The following is a 27,533-nucleotide window of genomic DNA, read 5'->3' as shown; positions in this document are numbered from 1 at the left end:
TTACAAACAGAAAACAATAACAACAATGAGCAGCTATAATAACCCTCCTTCCCACCATCACCCCTCTACCCTTCCAACCACAACAATAGGTGATTTCTACTACACCAAGGAATCCTAATTCACACTGTTAAAATGTCCAGGGGTATAAAATACAGCCCGTTCTATACATTCTATATGCCCTAGAGGGGAAAAATATGCCCTATGAAGCACTGTTATGGTTTTTTAATCTGTGGATGAATAAGAAGTCAATCAGCAATCTCAGGATTCTATCTAGCTCTCCTGCCCTCCACAGTCCTTCCTGGAATAGAAGTTGTCTTCTTAGAAGATGTGCTGGTAGCAGGATGTGCAGGATCCCACATGCAAATTTTGCTAGTTGTGGCCAGTATGTTTGCTTGTTTTTCCAAAAAATCAAAATATCTTTGTAGGCATCACTCAAACATAAATAACAGTCCAGTTCATTTACAGGTTTCAAAGAAGAAAATGACATGGGGACAAAGTTTGTCCCCGTCCCTGTGGGCTCTGTCCCCATCCCTGCCCCCGTGTGACCTGTCCCTGTCCCATCCCCGGGAGCTCTGTCTCTGTCCCCATCCCCGTGTCATTCTCTAAACCTGAGTAATAATTATGAATTTTCTGATTTTAAAAGGTTCCAACAACTGTCATTTTATAAGTCATACAGAAAATATACCACCTGAAACAATGGTTATATGAATAGAGTGACCCACAGTTGTAATTTAAAGTACCAAAAGGTTAAGGACTTTAACAAGAAACTGTGCCTGAAATTCCATGCAGTTGTGTCTTTAGAAACTACACACTGGAAATAAATATGTTTGACGGATGTTATAACACTAGCTTACCTTCTGGTCTCTGAGGAAACCTTCCATAACTTCTTGCTGTCTCTGCTTCAGCTCACTCTGTTTCTGTAATAGTAATTTATCTTGTAGTCTCTGCTTAGAGCTAAGTGTTTCCCTTTGCCAGTCCAGCTGCAACTGCAGTTCCTTTACCTGTTCTTGTTGTGCTTGAATCTCCTCAGTAGATAAAAATCTCTCACGAAACTCCAGAACACTGGAGAAGCTCTGTTGGGTTTGATGTTCCTGATCTCCCCCAGGCCCAGTAAACGGATCATAAGACAATAATCTGAGTTGCTGTTCCCCTAAAGAGGGAAGGAATGGCTGAGAATTGGACAGTTCAAGTGAAGCATCTCTGCTGACTTGCAGTGGCACCTGTTCATTTGATGATTTGGCTTGGCATTCCTGAGATTCTAGTATTTCTGGAACCCATTTTAATACTTTCTCTTTTGGACTATTTAGGGATGACTTCTGAGCTGGGCTTTCATTCACATTTTTTGTGGGTGAATACAGTCCAATCTGCTCATTGTCTACTTCCAGGGGTACTCTTGTGAAAACTGATTCTGTTTGTTCACTAGACTTAGGTAACTGCTTAACTTCAGTATCTGACAGCACATTTGATACTCCCACTGGCATTGACTGTGATAAACCAGAACTCTGAAGGTCTTTATGAAAGCACTCTGGCCTGAATCGAAACACAGCTGGTAACTCCTTACTAATGCCAGACATGGGCTGGTCAACCATGTCAGACTGCTTTTCCAAAAAGGTATGTTTTTCTGAATGTGAAGTCACTGGCTCCAGATGTTCAGATAGTTTGTGATTTAAGGACTGGGTTCTGCTATGAAGCATTTCTGCAGCATCTCCTTGCAAGAAAACTTCTATTTTAGACTCTTGGTTCCTGTGTGCTGTTTCTTTGGTAATAACAGAATCTAAAGTTTTTCTGGAAGTAGATGGGTATTTTCTTTTCAGCATAGTCTGGTAGTCTAGTAATTGTTTTCTGGCTTCATCAACTGCTTTTTTATGCTGGTCTTGAACTAGTTTAGATGGTTCATGTGTTACTGAATGGACCTGACTGTAAAACAACTCTGATGCCTCTGTTTGCAAGGTTGCTCCAGCTGTAGATTTTACATTTACATATTCAGATGCTGCCATAGCAGAAGAGTCCACGGATATTGTAGAAATAGATGGGTATCTTTTTTTCAAAAAAACTTGGTATTCCTGTAAATGATTTCTAGCTTCTTCAATGGACTGCTGATGCTGCCTAAAAAACATATATACACATATATAAATATATATAATTTTTCTTGGGCAAAAATACAAGTATTGTGGCTGAATGTGAAGTTGTAAAGTCAGGAGACTTATTTCTAATCGCAACACTATACCTTAAAAGTGTAATCCAGAGAAAACTTGAAGTTCTTCATGAAGAACTCCATTGTCCTCGTCTATTCTTTCAACCAGGTCACCATGCAAATTTGTGATGCCAGAGAAATCAGCAGTGGCCTAAATGTGTAGTCCCCCTCCCACCCCAAATTAAGAACAGGAACCTTATTCTCTCCCTCTTTACGCTGCCCTTTCAAGGTTACTCAGACTCCCTATGATCAAACACAAAATTTGCAAGTCCCTTTGATCAAAAAAAAAAGAAAAAGAAAAATTAACATTAATTTGTACTGTGTTGTGTATACCAAGATCATCATGCAAATATATATATTACAGTGGTGGAAATAAGTATTTGATCCCTTGCTGATTTTGTAAGTTTGCCCACTGACAAAGACATGAGCAGCCCATAATTGAAGGGTAGGTTATTGGTAACAAGTGAGAGATAGCACATCACAAATTAAATCCGGAAAATCACATTGTGGAAAGTATATGAATTTATTTGCATTCTGCAGAGGGAAATAAGTATTTAATCCCTCTGGCAAACAAGACCTAATACTTGGTGGCAAAACCCTTGTTGGCAAGCACAGCGGTCAGACGTCTTCTGTAGTTGATGATGAGGTTTGCACACATGTCAGGAGGAATTTTGGTCCACTCCTCTTTGCAGATCATCTCTAAATCATTAAGAGTTCTGGGCTGTCGCTTGGCAACTCGCAGCTTCAGCTCCCTCCATAAGTTTTCAATGGGATTAAGGTCTGGTGACTGGCTAGGCCACTCCATGACCCTAATGTGCTTCTTCCTGAGCCACTCCTTTGTTGCCTTGGCTGTATGTTTTGGGTCATTGTCGTGCTGGAAGACCCAGCCACGACCCATTTTTAAGGCCCTGGCGGAGGGAAGGAGGTTGTCACTCAGAATTGTACGGTACATGGCCCCATCCATTCTCCCATTGATGCGGTGAAGTAGTCCTGTGCCCTTAGCAGAGAAACACCCCCAAAACATAACATTTCCACCTCCATGCTTGACAGTGGGGACGGTGTTCTTTGGGTCATAGGCAGCATTTCTCTTCCTCCAAACACGGCGAGTTGAGTTCATGCCAAAGAGCTCAATTTTTGTCTCATCTGACCACAGCACCTTCTCCCAATCACTCTCGGCATCATCCAGGTGTTCACTGGCAAACTTCAGACGGGCCGTCACATGTGCCTTCCGGAGCAGGGGGACCTTGCGGGCACTGCAGGATTGCAATCCGTTATGTCGTAATGTGTTACCAATGGTTTTCGTGGTGACAGTGGTCCCAGCTGCCTTGAGATCATTGACAAGTTCCCCCCTTGTAGTTGTAGGCTGATTTCTAACCTTCCTCGTGATCAAGGATACCCCACGAGGTGAGATTTTGCGTGGAGCCCCAGATCTTTGTCGATTGACAGTCATTTTGTACTTCTTCCATTTTCTTACTATGGCACCAACAGTTGTCTCCTTCTCGCCCAGCGTCTTACTGATGGTTTTGTAGCCCATTCCAGCCTTGTGCAGGTGTATGATCTTGTCCCTGACATCCTTAGACAGCTCCTTGCTCTTGGCCATTTTGTAGAGGTTAGAGTCTGACTGATTCACTGAGTCTGTGGACAGGTGTCTTTCATACAGGTGACCATTGCCGACAGCTGTCTGTCATGCAGGTAACGAGTTGATTTGGAGCATCTACCTGGTCTGTAGGGGCCAGATCTCTTACTGGTTGGTGGGGGATCAAATACTTATTTTCCTCTGCAGAATGCAAATAAATTCATATACTTTCCACAATGTGATTTTCCGGATTTAATTTGTGATGTGCTATCTCTCACTGTTACCAATAACCTACCCTTCAATTATGGGCTGCTCATGTCTTTGTCAGTGGGCAAACTTACAAAATCAGCAAGGGATCAAATACTTATTTCCACCACTGTATCTATTGCAATGTGAAGACAAACTTCTCTCCGGTATCTGATTACATGCAACTTAACTTTTTTTTTTTATTTCATATATGCCAGTACCTGTTTTGCTGCAGAAGATGCTGTTGATAATTCCGAATCATCTGTAAATGGTCCTCCTCTTTTAATATATTCTTGGACACTGAAGGGGTTTCATTCTAACAAAATAAATACCACCACCAAGGTGAGTTTCAAAAAACAGACAACAATCACTGGCTAATGGACGTCCTCCCTCTCATTGGTATTGGAGAAATAAACTACACCAACTAATGCTTTGGGAATCGAGAGAGGCGAGACTGACACCAAAAAGACAAGTGCGGTTTTTGAGCACTTGGAAGAAATATATAAACACGATTTCCCCACGAGCCCGTACTCAAGTACTCAGTGGGCTACCGTGGGGAGATGGAGGAGAGTAGATAGGCTAGGATGTAGGACATGCAACAGGAAGAGGGGGAGAAGGGGGGTTAGGGAAGGAGTAGGGAACGCAAGCCATAATTTTAAAAATGCTGAATAGTTAGCAAAGTGCTGGTCAGAGAGATTGGGGGTGGTGTGTACTGTTTACCCTGAATTGCATGACCAGGTGACATCTGCTGAATAAACATCGGTAAGCTACAAAGAGGCGAAAGGGGGGGGGGGGGGGAATATAAAACCATGATGATGGTCTGTTTATTGCGAATACATGACATACAATTGTAGTGTTGAAGTTGCATGATATGTATTACATACTATGTTATGTTTATTTCATCATCAATAAAAAAAATGTTGAAACTAAAAAACAGACAACAGCAAACAAAAGTAATTGGTAAAAAGAACTAAATACCAAAAGAAGTCAAGTTGCCAATTTACTGTTAAATTTTATCAGTTTTAGTGTGCACAGTTCTTATACCTCTCCTAACCTCTTAATTGAGTTTTGCTACTAATTCTTGTAATCTCTTTACAACAAGAAAGAAAACATGCCATTTCTTTGCAGACGATGTATAAGTTAAGCCTCAAGCAGTAGGATCATGTAAATGTAGAATAGATTCAGAGATCTCTCCAACCACTGGCCCTTAAATTTCTGGGGTACCCCTTTTAATGTACTAGTGCTCTGCCAAACCTGTCCCCTGCAGTCTCTCATTACTTCCACCTTGTTTCCAGTCTCCTCTCTCAACTCCTCCACAATGTTGCCCCCATAAACCTCCCTCTCCATCAGTTTTCCCCACCCCTCTCCCTCGGCCCCATTCAACTCAATAGCGCCAGGGAGCCACTTCAACCCCTCCTGTTAACCAATACCCACCCAACCAATACCCCCTCTCCCAAACTTGCTAGTCAGCTCCCTCCTCTTCCCTCTCAACCATTCCCTTCCACACTCACTCACCACCCTCAGCAAGCCAGATAGTCCCTTTTTACCCTGCTGGCTGCCATTGGTTTGTTGCCACCTTTTATAGATTCTGGTGCTCTTGAAGCCACTGTCTTCCTAGTGCAGTCTTGTCTAATTCTCTTGGAACCTGAAACTAGTACCACCAATCGAAAAATCATGCGTCTTACCTGATAATTTTCTTTCCTTTAGCTGCAGCAGATGAATCCAGAGACGTGTGGGTTGTGTCCACCTACCAGTAGGTTGAGACAGTGCAATTCAGCGCTTCTATCCTATAGGGCTGTATGCTCCCCAGCCATTCAACATTCCTCATAACAAAGAAAAAGACAAAGTTAAAACAGGTCTCCTTCCCCACCAGGAAGAGACAAAACTCCAGAAGCATAAAAACGGAAACTGATGACAACAGCTCCCCTAGAATGTAAAAACCAGGAACATGGTCCAACACAGAGAATTAACCAACAAGAGCCACCAAAACAAGGGTGGGACTCTGGATTCATCTGCGACTAAAGGAAAAGAAAATTATCAGGTAAGACATAATTTTTCACTCCTTAGCAACAGCAGCAGCAGATGAATCCAGAGACGTGTGATATGTAGCAAAGCAGTCCTTAAGTAGGGGGTGGGCACCAACGCTTCTGTGAATAGCATCAAAACTTCGAAAAAGACATCCAACCAAGCAGAGCCAACCATACGGCTGTGTCCACCTAAGACAGGCAAGAAAGAACCGACGTCAGCTATACAGAGTTCCTCGCAGAAGAATAGATGACCTTCTGCCCAGCAAGCCGTTGCAGCTGAGGAAGAAGGCACCTGGATAGAAGGGGAGTACCTGTGCAAAATTAAGTCCTCACGATAGCCTCCCGTCTCAAGTGAGCAATCCTGTCCATGGACCAGCACTAGGGAACCCTAGCAAAAACACCAACAAGAAATCTGACTGAAGGAACTCAGTGGACCCCACCAAAGAGCGCCAGAGATTTTAGCTAACAGTAAGCGAAGAGAAGCCACAGAAACTAAGGCGATGGAGACGAATCATTGCCCAGAGGGCCCAAGAGTGGGCATTATCCCCCAAGCCCGAACCCCCAATTAGTGCAGGCGTAGGAAGTGAAGTGTCCACCTGCAAGAAACTGAGGCTGAGGCGAACCATAAGAAAGGGAAAAAAGGGCCCTAGGAAGAAGAGGAGAAACAGAGTGTCCCACATCCCCCTTAGAGGATTCCAAAAATGGGACAAATGAAATCTGGGAGTTGAAGACCCTGGCTAGAAAGACACCAGGAGCTACGAGTAATACGAGAGTATAAAATTAGTTTATCTTGTTGTTGGGCAGACCGGATGGACCGTACAGGTCTTTATCTGTCGTCATTTACTATGTTACTATGAGGCATATTTTCAAAGCACTTAGCCTTCCAAAGTTCCATAGGTTTCTATGGAACTTTGGAAGGCTAAGTGCTTTGAAAATATGCCTCCATGTTACTCCAGGTGACAGTCCCAGGAAAGAGAAAATGAGGGGAGCATGCCCCTCTGGAAGAACGTTGAGCAACATGCTCAGGAATATGCCGCACCTGGGAGACCTGCCAATTGAGCAGCTACGGCACGAAGGTCTCATCGAACCTCAGCAGGTCCAGAAAGGGAGCTGAGTCAATAGATGTATCTGTCACCCAGAGAGGCCCACCCAGGAAACGACGGCAAAACCGCCAAAGACACCTACAAAGGTGCCTCCCAGGTAGAAGCATACAAAGAAATGGCCCAAAGACAACTCAGCCTAAATCCTTGTATAGTCAGGAGGGCTCGGCCTCCAGAGTCCAGGAAGGAATCAGTCAGAACTCCCGATAGCAGGCCTGCTACTGAGAAAGCAAATTGCTGAAACTGCAAAGTGGTAAGAGAAAGGAGCGGGAAACCAGACTCAAAGGCCGAGATAGGCAGGGAGGAACCAAGAGAAGGGGAGGGTAACCACCGAGAAGAACAACTAGAGATGTCTGGCAGGTATTTCGACTCCAGGAAGAACATCCAAAACAAAAGCCAAGTTGCCAAGACCTGGTTCAGGTTCTGACCACAGCACCTGGTAGGAAAAGGATACCGAGACCTGGGTAGTATCCTGCCCACGAGTAACAGAAAGCAATGGCTCTACGAAGCCGCCACCTAAAACAGCCTTAGGCATTGCTAGCCCTAAGGTGAAAACCACCTATTGATGGAGAAGGCAGGCCCCTCCTAATGACCAAAGTACAGGGGGAAATTGTTAGCCTTGTAAAAAGAAAGAGATGCCACTTACAGATATGCCAAACATGGTTGAACCTGCAAGCCAGTGTGGAAGGCAGGCTGACCCTACCATCATAAATGGAGAACAGTCCCCAAGGAAAGCAAATCCCAGCAGCTGTAAAATGCACCCCCTGGAGAACCATGAAGACAAGAACTCCACTGGAGAAACATCCAGAGCAGATTGCATAAATCCCAGGAAAAAAGGTAGAACGGATCGTCAAAAACGAGGTTAAGAAATCTCCCTGCTGTGAAAGAGAGAACATTCTCATTCCCACAATGCAGGAGAGACAGCGTGGAGTCCAAACGCAGACGAGTGGGAAAGGAAGCTGGAACCACTGGTTGCTTGGAGAAGCTGGCCTGGCGAAGCCAAGCAAGGGCTGCAGCTACAGTAAATCCCCTGCAATTCCTGTCCCACACTCCAAGGTCCTTGGGGAGGACAGACATCCTCAGGAAACCCAAGGAGAGACCCAAAGCCCAATAGGGGAAGGGACGTTGGCCTAGTAGTCCTGGAATATTAGCCAAGCACTTCACGCAAGCACAGCAGGCAGGTGATCCCTGAAACAGTGGGATCGAAGAAGGAACATCCTCGGTGAGGCCCCCGTCCTAGTCCATGACCCAAGAAAACCCAGAGAAGACAAGGACATAACTGAAGCTCCAGCACATCTGCTCACCCAAGTATACCTGACAACAGTGAGCTGTCCCAAGGCTCAGTCCGAGCTAGGCCCCTGCAGAGGACATCAAAAAAAAGAAGGAATGGCTGTGACCCGGAACCAAAAGGCCTGATGGCCAAAGGAGCTGACCCCTGAAGCGGAGCGACAGAGTCAGCCTGAGAAAAAGAACATAGCAATGTGACCTAAAGAGAGTGAGCTGCAGCGGACTAGAACCAGCCGCTGCTGGGTTTCGGAGTTCTCGCTCCGGTTGGTGCCATAACCAGACCACTAAACTGCCCCAAAAAAGAAATTCCGCCCAACACTCCTGACATCAAAAAATGGAAAGGAGTCAACATGGCTGATGACTGGGCTTGACTTAAGTATTATTTATATGTATCATTGTAACGACACCCTAAGTGGGTGCAGAGTTAGAAGGAACAAATGTGGGTAAGAACCAGTACGTAAAGACCCAATGGCCAAGGTGCTGTGGGAACACCACCACAGCCAACCCTAAGCCCGTAGCATAGGATAACCGACTGAGCCCTGCAGAAACTGTAGGGCCAGGCCAGACAAGAGTAGAGAAGGTATCTACAACATTATTTCCTAGCCTGTGAAACAATATACAAACCAGCCTTGAAACCCTATCTGTCCTTTTGCTTGGGATTTATTATTATCTTTTTGTATATCTTGCTGTATAGTAAAAAGCAGGAAGGTATCCAAACGCAGGGAGGGAGGAAAAGAAGCAGGGCATGAACAGTTCGGTCAGCTGGCCACCCTGAACTGCCAATAGGCGAAAGCCCAGCCCCGTGAGACCACGGGGCAGGAATAACCTATGAGGGGCCACACTCTAAGCAACAAGAAACCAAGGTTCTCGGCCCAGAAGAAAACCGTGAAATCCGAAAGCCAGCCACTGTAAAAGGGTATTACTAAGAGGTGCCGCGGAATGTCGCTCACCGTACACCTCAGACACGGATATACTGCTGTCCATAAGCAAAAGCACTGCCTGGACACATCAGGAACCAAAGTCCTGTTCAGACAACCTAAACTCCGTCTGAGACACGAGGAAAAGCCCGACTAGGAGCAACTGGCATAGTGAACACGATCCAGCCAAAGGGTAACCCTGCAGGGGAGAAGTTCAAACCAGGTCCAGGCCAGGACTTGCCACCCCGACTACCAATCGGCGTCACACGTGCTTCAGCCGGGGGGAAGTCAACTAAAGATACTGGTACCGAGCAAGCAAGCACAGGCTCCCGAGAAAGCACGCCCCTAAGGCCTCTTGCATCTAAGGACCCTAGCCGAAAGGCAGGAACTGAAACATGCAGCCCCTGCATAAACCAAAGGTCTCACTGGGAAACCAAACACACCACTGAAACCGGGCTGAAAAAGCCACAGTGGCAACTGAGGCTAAAAATGGTGCACCTCCAAGAGAGTGGGGCCCGAGCCGTTCGTACGACTGGCGTGCAACCTGTGTATCTGCTACACACCGACAAGCTCCCCACCCATGCTTGCCTGCTCGGCCCTGGGGGCTTCTTGGCAGTTGTGTGTGGAGAATCGAGTAGGAGAGTGAAGGGCCTGTGGGCTCTGTCAGGGGTCTGAGGACTTCCCCCTAAATGGCACTGGACAGTGCATTAAAAGCAACTCAGGCTAGGGCTGCTGCTTTCACCACTAAACAATCACTAGCGCTCTGCTACTGGACTTCCACGGCCCACTGGCCAAAAACACCCACCGAATTAGAAGGGAAGGAGGGAAACCCAAAGCCCCAAAAGGGAAAAATATGGTGCTAGACTGCCTGACTTGAAGCTCCCTGGCAGAGGCCATGAGGGTTGCTGGGATCCAGGAGCACTGGGCGCTAGACCAGGCTCAACCAGAGCCATGACCGACCCTTGCTCCCCACCCTACAAAGTGGTGCATGGCATAAAACTCCAGCGGACATCAGGTCATAGACACCACTGCTACAGGAGCAAGCCGGAGTGGGAAATACATATGTCCCCCGACTAGGGAGCAGAGGAAAGCAATGAAGACGACACTGCAAAATGGCGGCGGCTGCAAAGAGTACCACAGAATGCGCCGTATTCCCGCACCAAAAATGGCACAAGAGCACCAATGGCAGCCACAAAGAAAAGACCAAGGGTGGATCAAACCATTCCAATGATGCCTTGCTGCTCGTTAAACAAAACAGAGCTTAACAATCTTTGCTGAGGTCAGGCAAAATGCAGACAATAGGAACTGAAAAGGGAACACTCACCACTGACCTGCAAATCAAAGAGTCAGTTGCTGCTGATTCAGATGCATGAAGCAGCATCCACACACTCTCATAAAAATTCACAGCCATACAGACTAGTGAAGTGTTTGTTTTTCCTTTTTTTTGTGTGTGTGAGGATGAAGCCATAAAGGAAAATGGCTAGAGAGGTGGGAAAGGGGCCTGGGGTGACCAGGTGTAATCCCTAAAGGTGGCACAACTCAGTCACACACCCCTCAGCTCTACTAAACTGGGGAACCCAGAATAGGAGCTGCAACCAGATGAGGCCAGGAGCTTGTGAGAAACCGTCCATTCGTCTGCTGAAGATAGAGAATACTGAATGGCCAGGGAGCACAGCATCCTATAAGATAGCGCTCTCTATCTCCACCTGCTGGTAGATGGACACAACCCACACGTCTCTGGATTCATCTGCTGCTGATGCTAAGGAAAAGACCTTTCACGGCTGCCATTAACAGTTACTGCTGTTTTTTAAACTTTTTTTCTTCTTTTTGGTGGTGGTGGTGGGATCTGTACTGTGCAGCTCGCAAGTCTTGCAAAACCAGTAGAAGAGTTCAAGTACCACGTGTTTCAAACTCAGAGTTGTTCAATGGTGGCAGTATTGAGCATTTGTCAAGCCCAGCCCTAAAGCCAGATGCTGGCACCTACATAAAGATATGTGTTTAAGATAAAACTCCTGATTTTCTTATGTATTCCACACAGAAGCTCTGTTTTATGTACAGCACATCATCAGATTTACATTGGCAAGGGACACATTTATGCCATTGTCTGATGATGTCCTATGTTTGCACAGATTCATTTTGCTTAAATGTAAGCATACCATCTGAAAAATTTCAGCATTAACATAAGGGTCACAAGATAAGACAAAGAATACAATTATAATCTCCCAACTCTGGAATGAAAATGAGAGAATAGACTGTAGGTATATGGTAAAAGAGTCATTTAGTCTGTCAAAAAAATGAAATTCTCAGTCTAGCATTAATAATGAATCAATTTAGATGTTATCTTAAAAACTCAATTTACCTTCTGCTCTGTTTCCTCATTTTGGTGCAGTACAGGCTCCATATTCATTTGCACCTGATCATCCATTTCTCTTTCCTTATTTTTCTGCATCTGTAGCTGCAGCTCCAAGTACTCAGCCTCTAAACTTAGCTTCTCCAATTCCAGTTGCTGAAGCAAAGCCAACTGTTGCTGCTTTTGTTGCTCTATAGTCTCCAGCTATTAAATAAGCATCACTGTTACAACACATTTGCAAATACCACAGGCACAAGGAAAAAAACAAGTGTGAGCTAAATCTAAAAGTCTCTAGGTCTGCCACCCTGACAGGGGCCTAGTGCTTATGGCAAGGCTCGACAAACCCCAGGTGCCAGATCACCCTGGCGACTAAAAAAAAAAAAAAAAATCAAACCTGGCGCCTAAGGTGTGCAGGCTGAGCCCAAACACCCTCTCCCGCTTCTTACCCTTCCCCTCCCTCCCCACTGTGCCAAACCAGACTCCTTCACCAGCTGCAGCAACTATAAAACATGCTGTATGCATCCAGCACCAGAACTGTTCCCTCTGCCACGCCACGCCCTTCCCCCGCTGATGTAACTTCCTGTTTGCTCGGGGGCAGGACATGGCAGAGAAAAGGTTCCGGGGCTGGCTGCAGACAGCAAAGGAGACAGGTTTGGAAGTGCTGCAAGCAGGAGGGGAAGAAGCAGGAGAGGAGTTTGGGCCCAAAGGGGGAAGGGGAGTAAGTAAAGATGCTGGATCCTTAGGAGGGAGAAAGGTAAAATTATGTCTTACCTGATAATTTTCTTCCCTTTACTTACAGCAGATGCATCCAGAAGCTGGTGGGTTGTGTCCATCTACCAGCAGGTGGAGATAGAGACTACTAGACTGAAGATAGTGAAACTAGATGACCAGCCCACTCAGCAGTCAGTATATGTCGCATCACAAAGCAGAAGAAAAACAAAAAAACAGGCAACAACAAACAGAGAACCTTCCTCATCAACCATACTCCAAGACAAGCCAAAACACCACCAAAAAACATGGTGCAAGTTGCCCTACAAAACAAAATCCCTCGAAGAGGGAAAGACTTGTAAATGCATCCATGTACTGCTTTGTCTGCGTTTGTCATTCATTTTTCTCTCGAAAACAATGTCTTCAAAGGACCTAGCGAAAAGATGAAAGTACAGCAACAGAGGCCCCAGAAACAAACACACACACACACAGCGCAGAACCTAGCGGCAGAAAAGGGAGGGATCCTGGATTCATCTGCTGTGAGTAAAAGAAAGAAAATTATCAGGTAGCTTCTGGACTTATTGGGGGAGGGGTCAGAAAAGATGCTAGACTGGTAGGGGAAGGGGGTAACTGACAATCTGGACCTGCAGCAAGGATGAACGAATGGGGAGAGAAGCTAGATGCACAGAGGTAAAGACACATGCTGTACTGGGTACTGAGGGGGGCGAAAGAGAATAGAAGGGAAAGAGAGATGCCAACCAGTAGAAAGATAGAAGGGAGAGATGATGGAGGGGAGAAAGATGTACAGATACTAAACCAAGTCAGAAAAACAGGAAATATGCTGGGCCATGTTGGGCGGGGAAGGTAGAATAAAAGAAGCTGCTGGACTCGGAGAGGGAGAGGGAAAAGGCCACGGACACAGAAGGAAAATACTGGACATGGGGGCAACACAGGGTCAGGGAGACAGGGGTGATATTGGACACGGGGGATAAGGACAAGAGCGGTGGATGCTGAACAAGACAGGGGCAGGGATACAGAATGGAGATGGGCAGGGCAAGGGAGTTGCTGAACATGGAGGCAGCATAGGGACAGAGACACTTTGGGAAGATGAATAACAGATATGGAGAAAGAAGAAATATTATATGGACAGAATACCCTGGAAAGAAAGCTAAGAGAAAGTAGAGGAAAGTAGAAACTAGAGATGGGACCAATATAATTATGAAAAAGAAAATCAATGACTAGACAACAAAGGTAGAACAATAATTTTATTTCTTGTTATTAGAAAATTCGGTTTTTGGAATGTACAGCTGCCAGAACTGGTATCAGATATGGCCAAGGCCCAAGGCAGAAATATGGGAGGAAACCTCAAAACTCTGTACCAGGCTATGCTTCCTCAGGTTCAGGCAGACTTTGGCTCCATCTAGCCAAAGAGTCATGTACAACTGCCTTGGTTGCACCTTGCTCCTAACACTATGCCTGGCATCTGGTATCTTTATATTTAAATCCACTAATGGAGCCAGAAAAAGGATATGCGTACTTCTAAAATCTATCAATTACAGAACTCCTTTTATTTCATGTTAGCGTGGTATTGCTTAATTGCTATCTTAGAAAAATGGAGGAAAAGCCTCAAGTAACCTTAAGTGACTCCATTATTCACAGCTCAACAGCTTTCAACTTTACGAAGTACTCACTCATCATTGGCATAAAAACCTCCATAGATTCTTATCGTCTCTTTAATCTTCTTAATGCTTTTTTGAAAATTTTGTTAATTTCTTGACAAACAGAAACTTATCTTTCCAGTGGCACAGTCTCTTTTTTCTGGCCGTGGAAAGATAAGTTTCTGTTTATTAAGAAATTAACAAAATTTAAAAATTTTTTCCAAAAAACATTAAGAAGTAAGATTAGAGAGACTATAAGAATCTATGGAGGTTTTTATGCCAATGATGAGAGTTAGTGCTCCGTAAAGTCAAAAGCCGTTGAAATGTGAATAACAGAGTCACTTGAGGTTACTTGAGGCTTTTCCTCCATTTTTCTAAGACAGCAATTAAGCAATACCACACTAACATGAAATAAAAGGATTTCTGTAATTGATATCTTTATATTTTATACAGGGGGGAAACGAATCTCTCTCTTTCTCTGGTGGTGGTCTACATACAAGGTCCTACTTCTTCAGATTTCAGTTTAATTTCTGTCTACATATTTCTATTTCGTGGTAATTTATTCTGTTTTTAATTTATTTTTTTTTACTTATTTATAGCAATTTCAAACAAATATTCCAAATATAACCACTCCTACCATAAAGGGTATGATACATACCTGTAGCAGTTGTTCTCCGAGGACAGCAGGCTGATTGTTCTCACGACTGGGTGACGTCCGCGGCAGCCCCCACCAACCGGAAAGAAGCTTCGCGGGACGGTCGGCACGCAGGGCACGCCCACCGCGCATGCGCGGCCGTCTTCCCTCCCGTGCGCGACCGCTCCCGCCAGTTGAATGACTAGCAAAAGATGAAACACACAACTCCAAAGGGGAGGAGGGAGGGTAGGTGAGAACAATCAGCCTGCTGTCCTCGGAGAACAACTGCTACAGGTATGTATCATACCCTTTCTCCGAGGACAAGCAGGCTGCTTGTTCTCACGACTGGGGTATCCCTAGCTCTCAGGCTCACTCAAAACAAGAACCCAGGTCAATTGAACCTCGCAACGGCGAGGGTACAACAGAAATTGACCTACGAAGAACAACTAACTGAGAGTGCAGCCTGACCAGAATAAATTCGGGTCCTGGAGGGTGGAGTTGGATTTACACCCCAAACAGATTCTGCAGCACCGACTGCCCGAACCGACTGTCGCGTCGGGTATCCTGCTGGAGGCAGTAATGAGATGTGAATGTGTGGACAGATGACCACGTCGCAGCCTTGCAGATCTCTTCAATAGTGGCTGACTTCAAGTGGGCCACCGACGCTGCCATGGCTCTGACACTATGAGCCGTGACATGACCCTCAAGAGTCAGCCCAGCCTGGGCGTAAGTGAAGGAAATGCAATCTGCTAGCCAATTGGAGATGGTGCGTTTCCCGACAGCGACCCCTAGCCTGTTAGGGTCGAAAGAAATAAACAATTGGGCGGACTGTCTGTTGGGCTGTGTCCGCTCCAAGTAGAAGGCCAATGCTCTCTTGCAGTCCAATGTGTGCAACTGACGTTCAGCAGGGCGGGTATGCGGCCTGGGGAAGAATGTTGGCAAGACAATTGACTGGTTAAGATGGAACTCCGACACCACCTTCGGCAGGAACTTTGGGTGGGTGCGGAGCACTACTCTGTTGTGATGAAATTTGGTATATGGAGCATGAGCTACTAGGGCTTGAAGCTCACTGACCCTACGAGCTGAAGTAACTGCCACCAAGAAAATGACCTTCCAGGTCAAGTACTTCAGATGGCAGGTATTCAGTGGCTCAAAAGGAGGTTTCATCAGCTGGGTGAGGACGACGTTGAGATCCCATGACACAGTAGGAGGCTTGATAGGGGGCTTTGACAAAAGCAAGCCTCTCATGAATCGAACGACTAAAGGCTCTCCAGAGATGGCTTTACCTTCCACACGATAATGGTAAGCACTAATCGCACTAAGGTGATTCCTTACTGAGTTGGTCTTGAGGCCAGACTCTGATAAGTGCAGAAGGTATTCAAGCAGGTTCTGTGCAGGGCAAGAACGAGGTTCTAGGGCCCTGCTCTCACACCACACGACAAACCTCCTCCACTTGAAAAAGTAACTCTTTTTAGTGGAATCCTTCCTAGAGGCAAGCAAGACCCGGGAGACACCCTCAGACAGACCCAACGCAGTGAAGTCTACGCCCTCAACATCCAGGCCGTGAGAGCCAGGGACTGAAGGTTGGGGTGCAGCAACGCTCCGTCGTTCTGCGAGATGAGAGTCGGAAAACACTCCAATCTCCACGGTTCCTCGGAGGACAACTCCAGAAGAAGAGGGAACCAGATCTGACGGGGCCAAAAAGGCGCTATCAGAATCATGGTGCCGCGGTCTTGCTTGAGCTTCAGTAAGGTCTTCCCCACCAAAGGTATGGGAGGATAAGCATACAGGAGGCCGGTCCCCCAATGGAGGAGAAAGGCATCCGACGCTAGCCTGCCGTGTGCCTGAAGTCTGGAACAGAACAGAGGCAGCTTGTGGTTGGTCTGAGAGGCGAAAAGGTCCACCGAGGGGGTGCCCCACACTCGGAAGATCTTGCGTACCACTCTGGCATGGAGCGACCACTCGTGCGGTTGCATGACTCTGCTCAGTCTGTCGGCCAGACTGTTGTTTACGCCTGCCAGGTACGTGGCTTGGAGGAGCATGCCGAACCGACACGCCCAACGCCACATCCCGACGGCCTCCTGGCACAGGGGGCGAGATCCGGTGCCCCCCTGCTTGTTGACGTAATACATTGCAACCTGATTGTCTGTCCGAATTTGGATAATTTGGCAGGACAGCCGATCTCTGAAAGCCTTCAGTGCGTTCCAGATCGCTCGGAGCTCCAGGAGGTTGATCTGCAGACCCTTTTCCTGGAGGGACCACAGACCCTGGGTGTGAAGCCCATCGACATGGGCTCCCCACCCCAGGCGAGATGCATCCGTCGTCAGCACTTTCGTGGGCTGCGGAATTTGGAATGGACGTCCCAGGGTCAAATTGGTCCGTATGGTCCACCAGAGCAGTGAAGTGCGGCAACTGGTGGAGAGGCGGATGACATCTTCTAGATTCCCGGTGGCTTGGAACCACTGGGAAGCTAGGGTCCATTGAGCAGATCTCATGTGAAGACGAGCCATGGGAGTCACATGAACTGTGGAGGCCATATGACCCAGAAGTCTCAACATCTGCCGAGCTGTGATCTGCTGAGACGCTCTGGTCTGCGAAGCCAGGGCCAAGAGATTGGTGGCCCTCGCTTCGGGAAGGTAGGCCTGAGCCGTCTGGGAATTCAGCAGCGCTCCTATGAATTCCAGAGACTGAGTTGGCTGGAGATGGGACTTTGGGTAATTTATCACAAACCCCAGCAGCTCCAGAAGTTGAATAGTGCACTGCATGGACCGGAGGGCTCCTGCCTCCGAGGTGTTCTTGACCAGCCAATCGTCGAGGTATGGGAACACGTGCACTCCCAGCTTGCGTAGGTAGGCCGCTACCACCACGAGGCATTTGGTAAACACTCGTGGGGCAGAGGCGAGCCCAAATGGCAGCACACAATACTGAAAGTGGCGTGCGCCCAGGCGGAATCTGAGATACTGTCTGTGAGCTGGCAGTATCGGTATGTGAGTATATGCGTCCTTTAAATCCAGGGAACATAGCCAATCGTTTTTCTGAATCATTGGCAGAAGGGTGCCCAAGGAAAGCATCCTGAACCTTTCTTTGACCAGGAATTTGTTCAGGCCTCTCAGGTCTAGGATGGGACGCATCCCCCCTGTTTTCTTTTCCACAAGGAAGTACCTGGAATAGAATCCCTGCCCTTCCTGCCCGGGTGGTACGGGCTCGACCGCATTGGCGCTGAGAAGGGCGGAGAGTTCCTCTGCAAGTACCTGCTTGTGATGGGAGCTGAAAGACTGAGCTCCCGGAGGACAATTTGGAGGCAGGGAGGCCAAATTCAGGGCGTATCCGCACCGCACTATTTGGAGAACCCACTGGTCGGAGGTTATGAGAGGCCACCTTTGGTGAAAAAATTTTAACCTCCCTCCGACCGGCAGATCGTCCGGTACGGACACTTGTAGGGCGGCTATGTTCCCGTGGATCCAGTCAAAAGCCCGTCCCCGGCTTTTGCTGTGGAGGCGCAGGGGGCTGCTTAGGCGCACGCTGTTGACGAGAACGAGCGCGCTGGGGCTGTCCCTGTGCCTGACGAGGCCTTCGGGCCGGCTGGTTGTACCTACGCTTTGCAAAAGAATAGGGTGCAGCCTGCCGTGCCCGGGAAAAACGCCCACCCGTGGGGGCGGATGCTGAAGGCGCCCGGTGGGAGAGCTTGTCGAGAGCGGTTTCCCGCTGATGCAGTTGGTCCACCATCTGCTCGACCTTCTCACCGAAAATGTTATCCCCCCGGCAAGGGACGTCGGCCAGTCTCTGCTGGGTGCGGTTGTCCAGGTCAGAGGCGCAGCCATGAGAGCCTGCGCATCACTATACCTTGGGCCGCAGCACGAGATGCCACGTCACAGGTGTCAAAAATACCCCTGGACAGGAACTTTCTGCATGCCTTCAGCTGCCTGACCACCTCCTGATAAGGCCTGGACTGCTCCGGCGGGAGCTTCTCGACCAGGTCCGCCAGCTGTTGCACATTGGTCCGCATGTGGATGCTCATATAGAGCAGGTATGACTGGATGCGGGTCACGAGCATGGAGGATTGGTAGGCCTTCCTCCCAAACGAGTCCAGAGTGCGAGACTCCCGCCCCGGGGGCGCCGAGGCGGTATCCCTCGAACTCCGTGCCCTCTTGAGAGCAGAATCCACGACCGCTGAGTCATGGGGCAATTGGGGCCGCATGAGCTCTGGGTCGGAGTGGATCCTGTACTGGGACTCTGCTTTCTTGGGCATGGTGGGGTTAGTTAATGGTCGCACCCAGTTCCGAAGCAGTGTCTCCTTCAGGACATTGTGCAGCGGCACCGTGGAGGACTCTCTAGGTGGTGATGGATAGTCGAGGACCTCGAGCATCTCGGCCCTCGGCTCTTCCACAGAGACCACGGGGAAGGGAATGCTGATAGACATATCCCGCACAAAAGAGGCAAAGGAGAGACTCTCAGGAGGTGAGAGCTTCCTCTCCGGTGAAGGCGTGGGGTCCGAGGGAAGGCCCGTAGACTCCTCTGAGGAGAAATATCTAGGGTCCTCCTCTTCCCCCCACGAGTCCTCATCCTCGGTATCAGACATTAGCTCATGTAGCTGAGTCCTGTACCGGGCCCGGCTCGACGTCGAGGCACCGAGGTCTCGGTGTCGTCGAGCGGTGGACTCCCGCGCCGGCGGGGACGGAGCTCCCTCCATCGACGTCGACGGGGACGCCACCTGCGTGGCAGTCGAGACCGGCACCGCAAGCGGCGGCGGTGTCGACAGCCCCGGCGCCGGGCTAGAGCTCGCCGGCGCCACAGTCATCGGCGCCGAGGGCGCAAGCACCCCCGGCGCCGGCACAGCCTGGCGCATCAGCCCTTCCAGGATCCCCGGAAGGATGGCTCTGAGGCACTCGTCCAGGCCCGCTGCCGGGAAAGGCGGTGGGGCCGGTAAGGGTGTCGGTGCCGGAAGCTGCTGGGAGCCAGGAGACGGCACCGAGGTGCCGGAACCCCGACGCGTCGGTACCTCCACAACCGACGGAGACCTCTCCTCTCGACGATGACGCTTCGGCGTCGACTCCTCTTCGGGATGCACCGAGGGCGTCCGGTGACGACGCTTCTTATCCTTTTTTCGATGCACGTCACCGGCGCCGGAGGGCATGGAGGAGGAGGAGGTCGATCCCCCTCGGTCTCGAGGCACCGGGTCAGACAGGGGTCGGTCCCGTGGCTCACGAGCTGAGGGAGTGACCGGGGCCGACTGCCCACGCGGCCTCTCAACCCCACTCTCACCGGCGGACCGGCGGGCCAACGGGACCTGTTCTCCTGGGGTCGCTGCCATCGGTGCCGATGTCTCGGGCATCGATACCGGTACCGAAGAACCGGCCTTCGATACCGATGCCGTCGAGGTCGACGTCGAGGGGCCGGCGCAAGTTCCAAAAAGACGGTCCCGCAGAACTTGCCTCGCAACCTGAGTCCGTTTCCGGAGACCGAGACACAAAGCACACGACTTGAGATTGTGCTCCGGCCCGAGGCACTGGAGGCACCGGAGGCACCAAGCGTGGGTGTCGGTCTGCGAGATCGGCCGGCCGCAGCGACCACACTTTTTAAATCCACTCGGGACCTTCGAGGACATCGACGGAAAAATCGCGTCGGCGAAGTCAAAGTCGTCAATGGTGGCTAAAATCACACCACGAAAAGATAAACGACCGAGCGACCACTAGGCCGCAACGTGGCGCCCCCGCTGGAAGCGAGGGAAAAGGGGAGCGCGTGCTCCACACGCGCAGACGCGCAGAGATTTTCTTTTTTTTTTTTTTTAACAAGAAAAAGGAAAACCGAACGGTAATCCGAGCGAAGCGACGATCCGCGTAAACGCGGTCGAAAAATCCGGCGGCTGAAACAGAGAGAGTGGCAGAAGCACAACTCTCTCCAGTCGCGGAAAAAAAGGAACTGGCGGGAGCGGTCGCGCACGGGCGGGAAGACGGCCGCGCATGCGCGGTGGGCGTGCCCTGCGTGCCGACCGTCCCGCGAAGCTTCTTTCCGGTTGGTGGGGGCTGCCGCGGACGTCACCCAGTCGTGAGAACAAGCAGCCTGCTTGTCCTCGGAGAAATACAGGGAAAATTTCCACAGAGGAAAGAAACTATTTCAATAAGAAATAATACATTAATATCCCTTCCTCAGGGCTCCATAAACGGGGGAGTGGAACACAAATTTAAGGAGTACAGAAAGAAGGCAATCTTAAATCAAGAAAAAGCCTAGGGTGGTAAATCAGCAAATACATATTTACATCAGCTGTCAGATACTACATTCTTACTAGAGATGTTTTTCAGCTCCAAAAGGGCTCTAAGTTGGTCTGGTACAAAAAATACATATTTGACCCCCAAATAACATATTTGGCATTTAGGTGGATAAGCCAAAATGCCAGTTTTGCTTTAACTTCTCACATCACCAGAAAACCTCTTCTCCTTTCTTGTGTGGATTTGATAACTTCTGGATATATCCATATCCTTTTGCCCACAGAACCGAGACTGTTGATTTTGCAAATAAAGCCTTATACAGTAATTGCGTTTAAATCCTGTTCAAAGACGAATGAGACTAATAAAGTAGATCTTTCACTATTTCTGAAAAAGATTCTTCCAGAATCGTAGATAACTCTGTTATCCTCTTTCTTTGATGACGCTTGATTTTGGACCCCTGTCATCTCGTCCAAGGCATTTGGAAGATAATAAAAATTCTATTAATTGGAGGACTAGCTTCCTGGGGTATCTTCAAATTTTCTAACAGGAATTACTTAAGAAGTTTCAAAGGAGATAAACCTGGAGTCTTTGGAAAGTTTAACATGCAAAGATTGAGCCTTCTATTAAAGTTTTATAATTGTTCAATCTTACGGTGAACCAAAAGTTTGTCGTTTAACAAAGTCTCCTTAGTATCTCTGACCTCAATTTGAAGTTGATTCACTTGATCAGCAGTATCTTTCTTCATGGACTCCAAAGACAATGAGAGTATCAACTTTACTCACAAGATTAACTACTTCTTGTGTAGATTTTTCCACTGTTGAGTCAAGCCTTTGGAGAACCTTCTCTAAAAGGTAGCCACCACTGGTGCTGCCTCTTTTGCAGATTCAAAGCTCTTTCTCTGCAGACATCTCATCAGGTCTAGGCCCCTCCACACAACTCACTAAAGCAGCAAGTTCTGCCGCTGGAGCAAGCGAAGAAAGTTCCCAAGCACCTGCTGGACATTGTGTGGGGGGGAGGGGGCGCGGTGACAGTTGGTAGGGACAACAATGTGTTCATACCCAGCAAGCTGTGCGCCCTATCCGACAAACTTGCAGAAGGGACCTCCTCCTGTGGGAGTTGGATGGCATCTCTCTCCAAGCTTTGCTGAATAAGAGAGGAGGTGGTCGCTTGGAGGGGTACGGCTCTTATCATTTCTTTTGATATGTGGCACAATTCTCAGAAGAAAATAAGAAAACGCCAGCAGAAAGAACAAGAGGAACACACTGAAACACTCACGCTGCCATCTTGGCTACTCCCTTGCGGTTACTTATTTGTATTTATGGTATTTGTATTCTGTGTGCATGACCAAGGCTAGGTATTCTATTCGCCTGTATTTTCCATGTAACAATCTGTAGTAATTTGGCTTGTTTAGTTTTCCCAATACATACATTAATGATTTAGGACCCACAGTAATATTTAGAACACTGCCTTTTCATTAGGGTCCTTAATTTTGGAAGTTAGTGCAGCATGGTAATGTGCTCTGTGACTTCAGTGAATAAACTCCACAATATGCCTGGTATTGATAAGGTTTATATTGTGTTAGTGAGATTACACCAGGATCAGAAATGTCAGGAAAAAATAGTGTTGCCTATATGAGGTGTGGGGGAGAGAAAAAAAAAAGTGCTTCCCATGTGGGATGCTCGGAAGATTAAAAGAAAGTGTTAGCTGGGGAAGGAAAATAGAAGAGGATGCGTTGGTTGGATCTTTGCACCTAAATTGCCAGTGCTTGTGCTGTTTCTTGTTTTCTTCATTTGGATCCAACTGACAGTTTTGAAAGATTTTCTTTTGGCTACAATAGCCTCCCTTTCATCTCTTTTAAATACATGAAATACATCTAATTTTGGCTTCCAAGATACTGAAGAGTGCTTTAAACTAGAACCCCCAGGGAAGTAAAAGCCCACATAGTAAAATAAGGTTCTGATCTAGAGGCTGTGATGGAAAAGGCCGATTTGGATTTAATGGCGGTCAGAGAGTTATGTTTCACAGAGAACCATGACTGGGATATAGTTATACCGGGATTATCACCTGTTTAGGAAAGACAGGATAGGACAAAAGGGGAGTGGTATTATATGTTAAAGATAATATTAAAACCACACAATTGTAGGACCTACAGGGTAAGGAAGAGACACTGTAGGCCGATCTAGAAAGAGGGAATGGAAAATGTATTTATATTGGTGTGATATACAAGCCTCCTTCACAGAGAGAAAGTAGAGATTTAATTGAAGACAAGAACTGTGAAAAGGGAAGTACTACTAATAGGTGACTGTAATATGTCAGTGGCAGTCTGTCAGAACTGGTGAGTTGGGAGTTGATCAACAGGGGTGCTAACAGAGACCAATTATGAGTTGACCTGAGTAGCGACACTGTAAGCCGAGACAGACAAATGAGAGTGAAGGATGGCAGGCAAACTACTTGCTAGTAGAAGAAGCTATCCAAACAATGTCATGGATGAAACAAAACATTAACACAGGGATAAGAAGTGGAGAACCTTTCCCACTCAGTAATATAGCGGACCCCTTCGGTTGAGTAAGAGAGGAGCAACCTGTGTGTCCATAAGACAGGATAAACCAGAAACAAGGCTAGACCACAGAACCCTTAAGCACTGGTAAAACTCAACAAGACAGCCGAGTCCACTACCCAGGAAATAAGATGAGTGTTTAAGATATAGCCAACAGATAGTTTATAAGCTATTCAAGAGCATACGTTATGAAAGGTGGCTCACCATGGTAGGATGGATGAAGAACAGATGCCTTCATCTTGACAAAATAATCAAATCTTTCAAGAGCAGACTGAACACTGCTACTGCAGTGTCAACTATGCTAGCACGATCACTAATACACAAATGGTATGATTACCAGAGAACCTCAAATCTCCATCCAGCTCTAGAAATTGATTTCCAAATATAGAATCACAGCACTGCTTCATGCAGTTGAGAAACGTAGCTGTATCAAAGAGCAAAACAATGCAGATGAGACGAGCAGGTTGCTAGGACTCTTGTGCTGTCCAGTTGAATAGAATAACTGGGCAATACTGCTGCCAGGGTACTCATGAGTCAACTGGAACTGTGGTAAGCCAGCGGGAAGTGTAACTGCCATATAGATGCAATCTGTTAAGGACCACTGTGCAATACATTTGCCAAGGAACCCATGAATCAACGAACTGTGGTATACCAACAGCCATTGTAGCTGCCAAGCAGCTGACATCTGCTGGTAAGGACTAGAACTCTTGTGCTTTCCAATGAACAGAATAAGCGTGCAATATAGCTATCCAGAAACTCATGTGCCAATGAACTGTGGTATACCAGCTGCCATGCAGCTGACATCTGCTGCTAAGGGCTGAACACTACAACTACAGGGCGTTCAACTAGGGTTAGCTATAATAATGCTAAAGGAAAGTTGCTCTGGCTGATTCAGAAAACAATGTGCTACAGACATGGTCTATCAGCTGGAGCACTGAATCTGGGCCATAGAGCTGACTGTAGTCACTTTTCAAAGAAGCTAGTGTGAAGTTGGAAACTGTAACCTCTGTGCCATGTTCAAATTCACAGCTGAGTGCTTTAAACTTAGGCTGTAGCTTGGAAGATTGCAATAGCAAAGGAGCGCAGAGCATGCTGGTGCTGGCCTGCAACTGAGACATCCAGTTAACCACTGATGAAAAATTATGGCACATGACAGAATGCTGACGATGGCATTATCAAACAGATGAACAGCCACTCAGCAGCGCTATGCAATGGGCTGCTGCAGCAGCTGTGCCAAAGTCTGCCACCAGAGGCACACCTTATAGCTTGCTGATGCAACTGCGGAAGACAGGCGGTGAAGCCTTTGTGTAATACTGTTTACTGCTGCAGCAATGCTATACAGGAAAAATCCTATATGGTCACTCTAAGGGGCAAAGCCAATTAAAGAACTGGCATTGTATTTGTGCAGTACTAGTAGATAAGAATGTAGCATATAGCTGGTTGCCACATTAGTATAAATAAGCATAATACTAAGGAAATGTAGAATGAAGTATCTGTGAAATGGAGGTAAGGAATTTCAATGGGTGAATGCAGGAGATTCTCTCTTTTTTTCTTGGGATTTATTATTCAATATTATTTATTATGCAAGAGCAGTGCAAACCCTGTCCAGAATTGGAATACCTCTGAGACAACCCCATGTGACTGGAAATTAAAAACAACAAAAAATATTCTATTCCACTCCATTATCACCAAGGTACTTGGAAAGAATTATACCGGTAGTTGTATGACTCAGGTTTGAAAAGGGACTTGACTAAGGGGTAGAGGCACTAAAAAACCGAGCCATTAACGTGGGTTTTAAACTGGTACAAGCCAGTTCAACGAACAAGTAGTAAACCGTGCCATGCACAAAAGGGCATTTTCCTGTCACGGTAGCAGCTAACGAAAAAGGAATGCAAATGATCCAAAGGGTATTATAATGAGCTGCACTACCATTGCAGGCTATTATAATGAGCTGCACTAAGGTATTACGATCCCCTTACCGTGGAAAACCTAACAGGAGGTCTGCACCTCTCGTTAGGTTGGGGCTGCTGTGAACTGGAGACCAGTGGGAAAGTGCCTAACACCCATCTAAAAAAAAAAAAAAAAAGAACAAGCTGCATGTCCCAAGTGCTCGTGAGGGACTTAAAATTTATTTTTCTTAAAGTTATGGCACCTTCGGTATGCCTGTGGCCGTCCCTGCACCTCCCGGGAAAAGGAAGACGCCACGCCGCTCACCCCCTCCACGACCTGCTGCAGGAAGGCTCCTGGGGTTCCTCCCTTCCGTGATCCCGGCTCAGCCGCCACCCCTGAGAGCCCACCCCAGGCAAGAAAAGTGCAGGAGAGTGCAGTTGAGGACGTCCATCATCCACGTCTTCAACTCTCGTCCATCTTCCGCCCCTAGGTCTCTCTCATCGCTGTGATTGGCTGATTGGAAATGTGGGGTCTGAAAGCAAGAGCTTTTTCCAAGATCACCCCAAGAACTCTAACAGATGGAGCTAGTGTAAGGAAATTATTTACAATAGTCACAGTGTTGACCAGTGGATGCAAGTTGGAGCAAAAGAGTACAATGCCTGTGAAAATGAAATGAAGCCAGGAAGTAATCTAATGTTCTGTTGCTTTAAAAAAAAAAAGTGTTTTGAAAATAAATAAATAAATAAATAAAAACAGAGCCACTTAAGAAAAAGCACCATTTTATATGAAGTCATACGTCCTTGTAGGCTCAACGGTAAAACAACCCAAAGCTTTAAGATCTCCAAGGATTTTCTCAACAAAAATTGAGATATTAGCAAAATACATTTGTGTTAAATCTGTGTCAGGTAGATCCCCAAATATGCATCGGGCCTTCCACTCATTTCAAAGGAAAATCTTTTTACCAATTAGCAGGCCTATGGCAACCAAATGGCACTGCTTTCAAATTTTCAGACCTGATACTGCCCCAAAGTCCTCCACTTCCTCCTAAATCCAACCAAATCATAACGTATAAGAAACTCCTAAAGGTTCCTAGCTCCGCTGCTACTACTTGAGGAGACAGAGCTTTGGACACAAATATATAATCCAGTCATGACATAACTGAGTGCACTCTGGCTACATGAATGTAATCTTTATCAAGTCAATGTAGTATACACCAAGGCAACTTATTTTTTAAAATGTCTCCCTTCCTGTCAGTGAATGAGACCACCACTGCTCACATACTGACAAGAGAGAATGAGGGTATTACTTGGAGTGTGGATGGGTTTTCAAAGGACAAGAGAATGCAGGAGGAGCAGAGTTGGAAGGTGGCAAACGGCGAAGGGAGAGGGCACAAAAGGAGAGAGAGGGAGAGGAAAAAGATAAAACTGAAGGGAGTTTAGCAGAGTGCACTGGTGAACAACAGACAAAGAAATCTGGAGTAGGAGGCAGAAAGTTGATAGGGAAGAAAGATGAGGGAGGTGGTGACCTCAGGGAGAGTAAGAGGTAGACACAGATGGGGAAGGGAGAGAAACCTGTAAGGGATTTAAGACAAAGTAGGGAAAGAGTTGGGGAGAATCAAACAAGGGAGGGTGGACCAGGGCTTATCTAGGACGTTCTGCACTTTTGAGCAGTATTTTTCAGTACTGCATTATACACTTTTACTCAAAAACACTGTTACCTGAACAAATGAAAGATGCTGCATTTTGCAGAAATTTCAAATATTACGTACAGAATTTTCAATTTTTAACTCAATTTCCATGAGTAAAAATAAACAAAACATTCCTTATACCTGTTTTTGTTTGTCTGCAGCCATTCTAATTCTTGTAGCTTGTTCTTGAGGATGAAGCAGAACTGACCTTCCCACTACAAGAGCGCTGTTAGCCAACTGTGGAGAATCTAAGCAAAATGAAAATCACACAAATTCATGAGGCTTGAAAAACAGATTTTCTATCAAAATGTTCTAAACAAGAGTCAACATTTGCTTTTCTAGTTCTGTTAAAAGGGAGGATTAGAAAAACACCATCATGCACAAAACACAAAAAGTAGTAAGGCAAACATACCTACACTAATTACAATTCCTTCATACAATTACATAATATAAGCCAATAAAAATATTAACACTTTTAATTTCTTTCAAAATTTCA

The 27,533-nt window shown here is 47.0% G+C and overlaps 1 protein-coding gene across 1 annotated transcript; it reads right to left on the bottom strand.

The window, feature by feature from the left end:
- Nucleotides 1-854: 854 nt before the first annotated feature.
- Nucleotides 855-27,285, bottom strand: LOC115458576 (centrosomal protein of 295 kDa-like; the record flags this gene model as incomplete). The annotated part of the gene is made up of 4 exons (XM_030188458.1): nt 855-2,106; nt 4,238-4,332; nt 11,707-11,901; nt 27,179-27,285. Coding segments are annotated over 4 exons (1,649 nt in total), but the record flags the coding sequence as incomplete, so codon positions are not given.
- Nucleotides 27,286-27,533: the final 248 nt, after the last annotated feature.

Source organism: Microcaecilia unicolor, unplaced genomic scaffold (genome assembly GCF_901765095.1).
Source record: "Microcaecilia unicolor unplaced genomic scaffold, aMicUni1.1, whole genome shotgun sequence".
Taxonomy (NCBI): Eukaryota; Metazoa; Chordata; class Amphibia; order Gymnophiona; family Siphonopidae; genus Microcaecilia; species Microcaecilia unicolor.
This window is presented reverse-complemented; position numbering and strand designations above follow the sequence as displayed.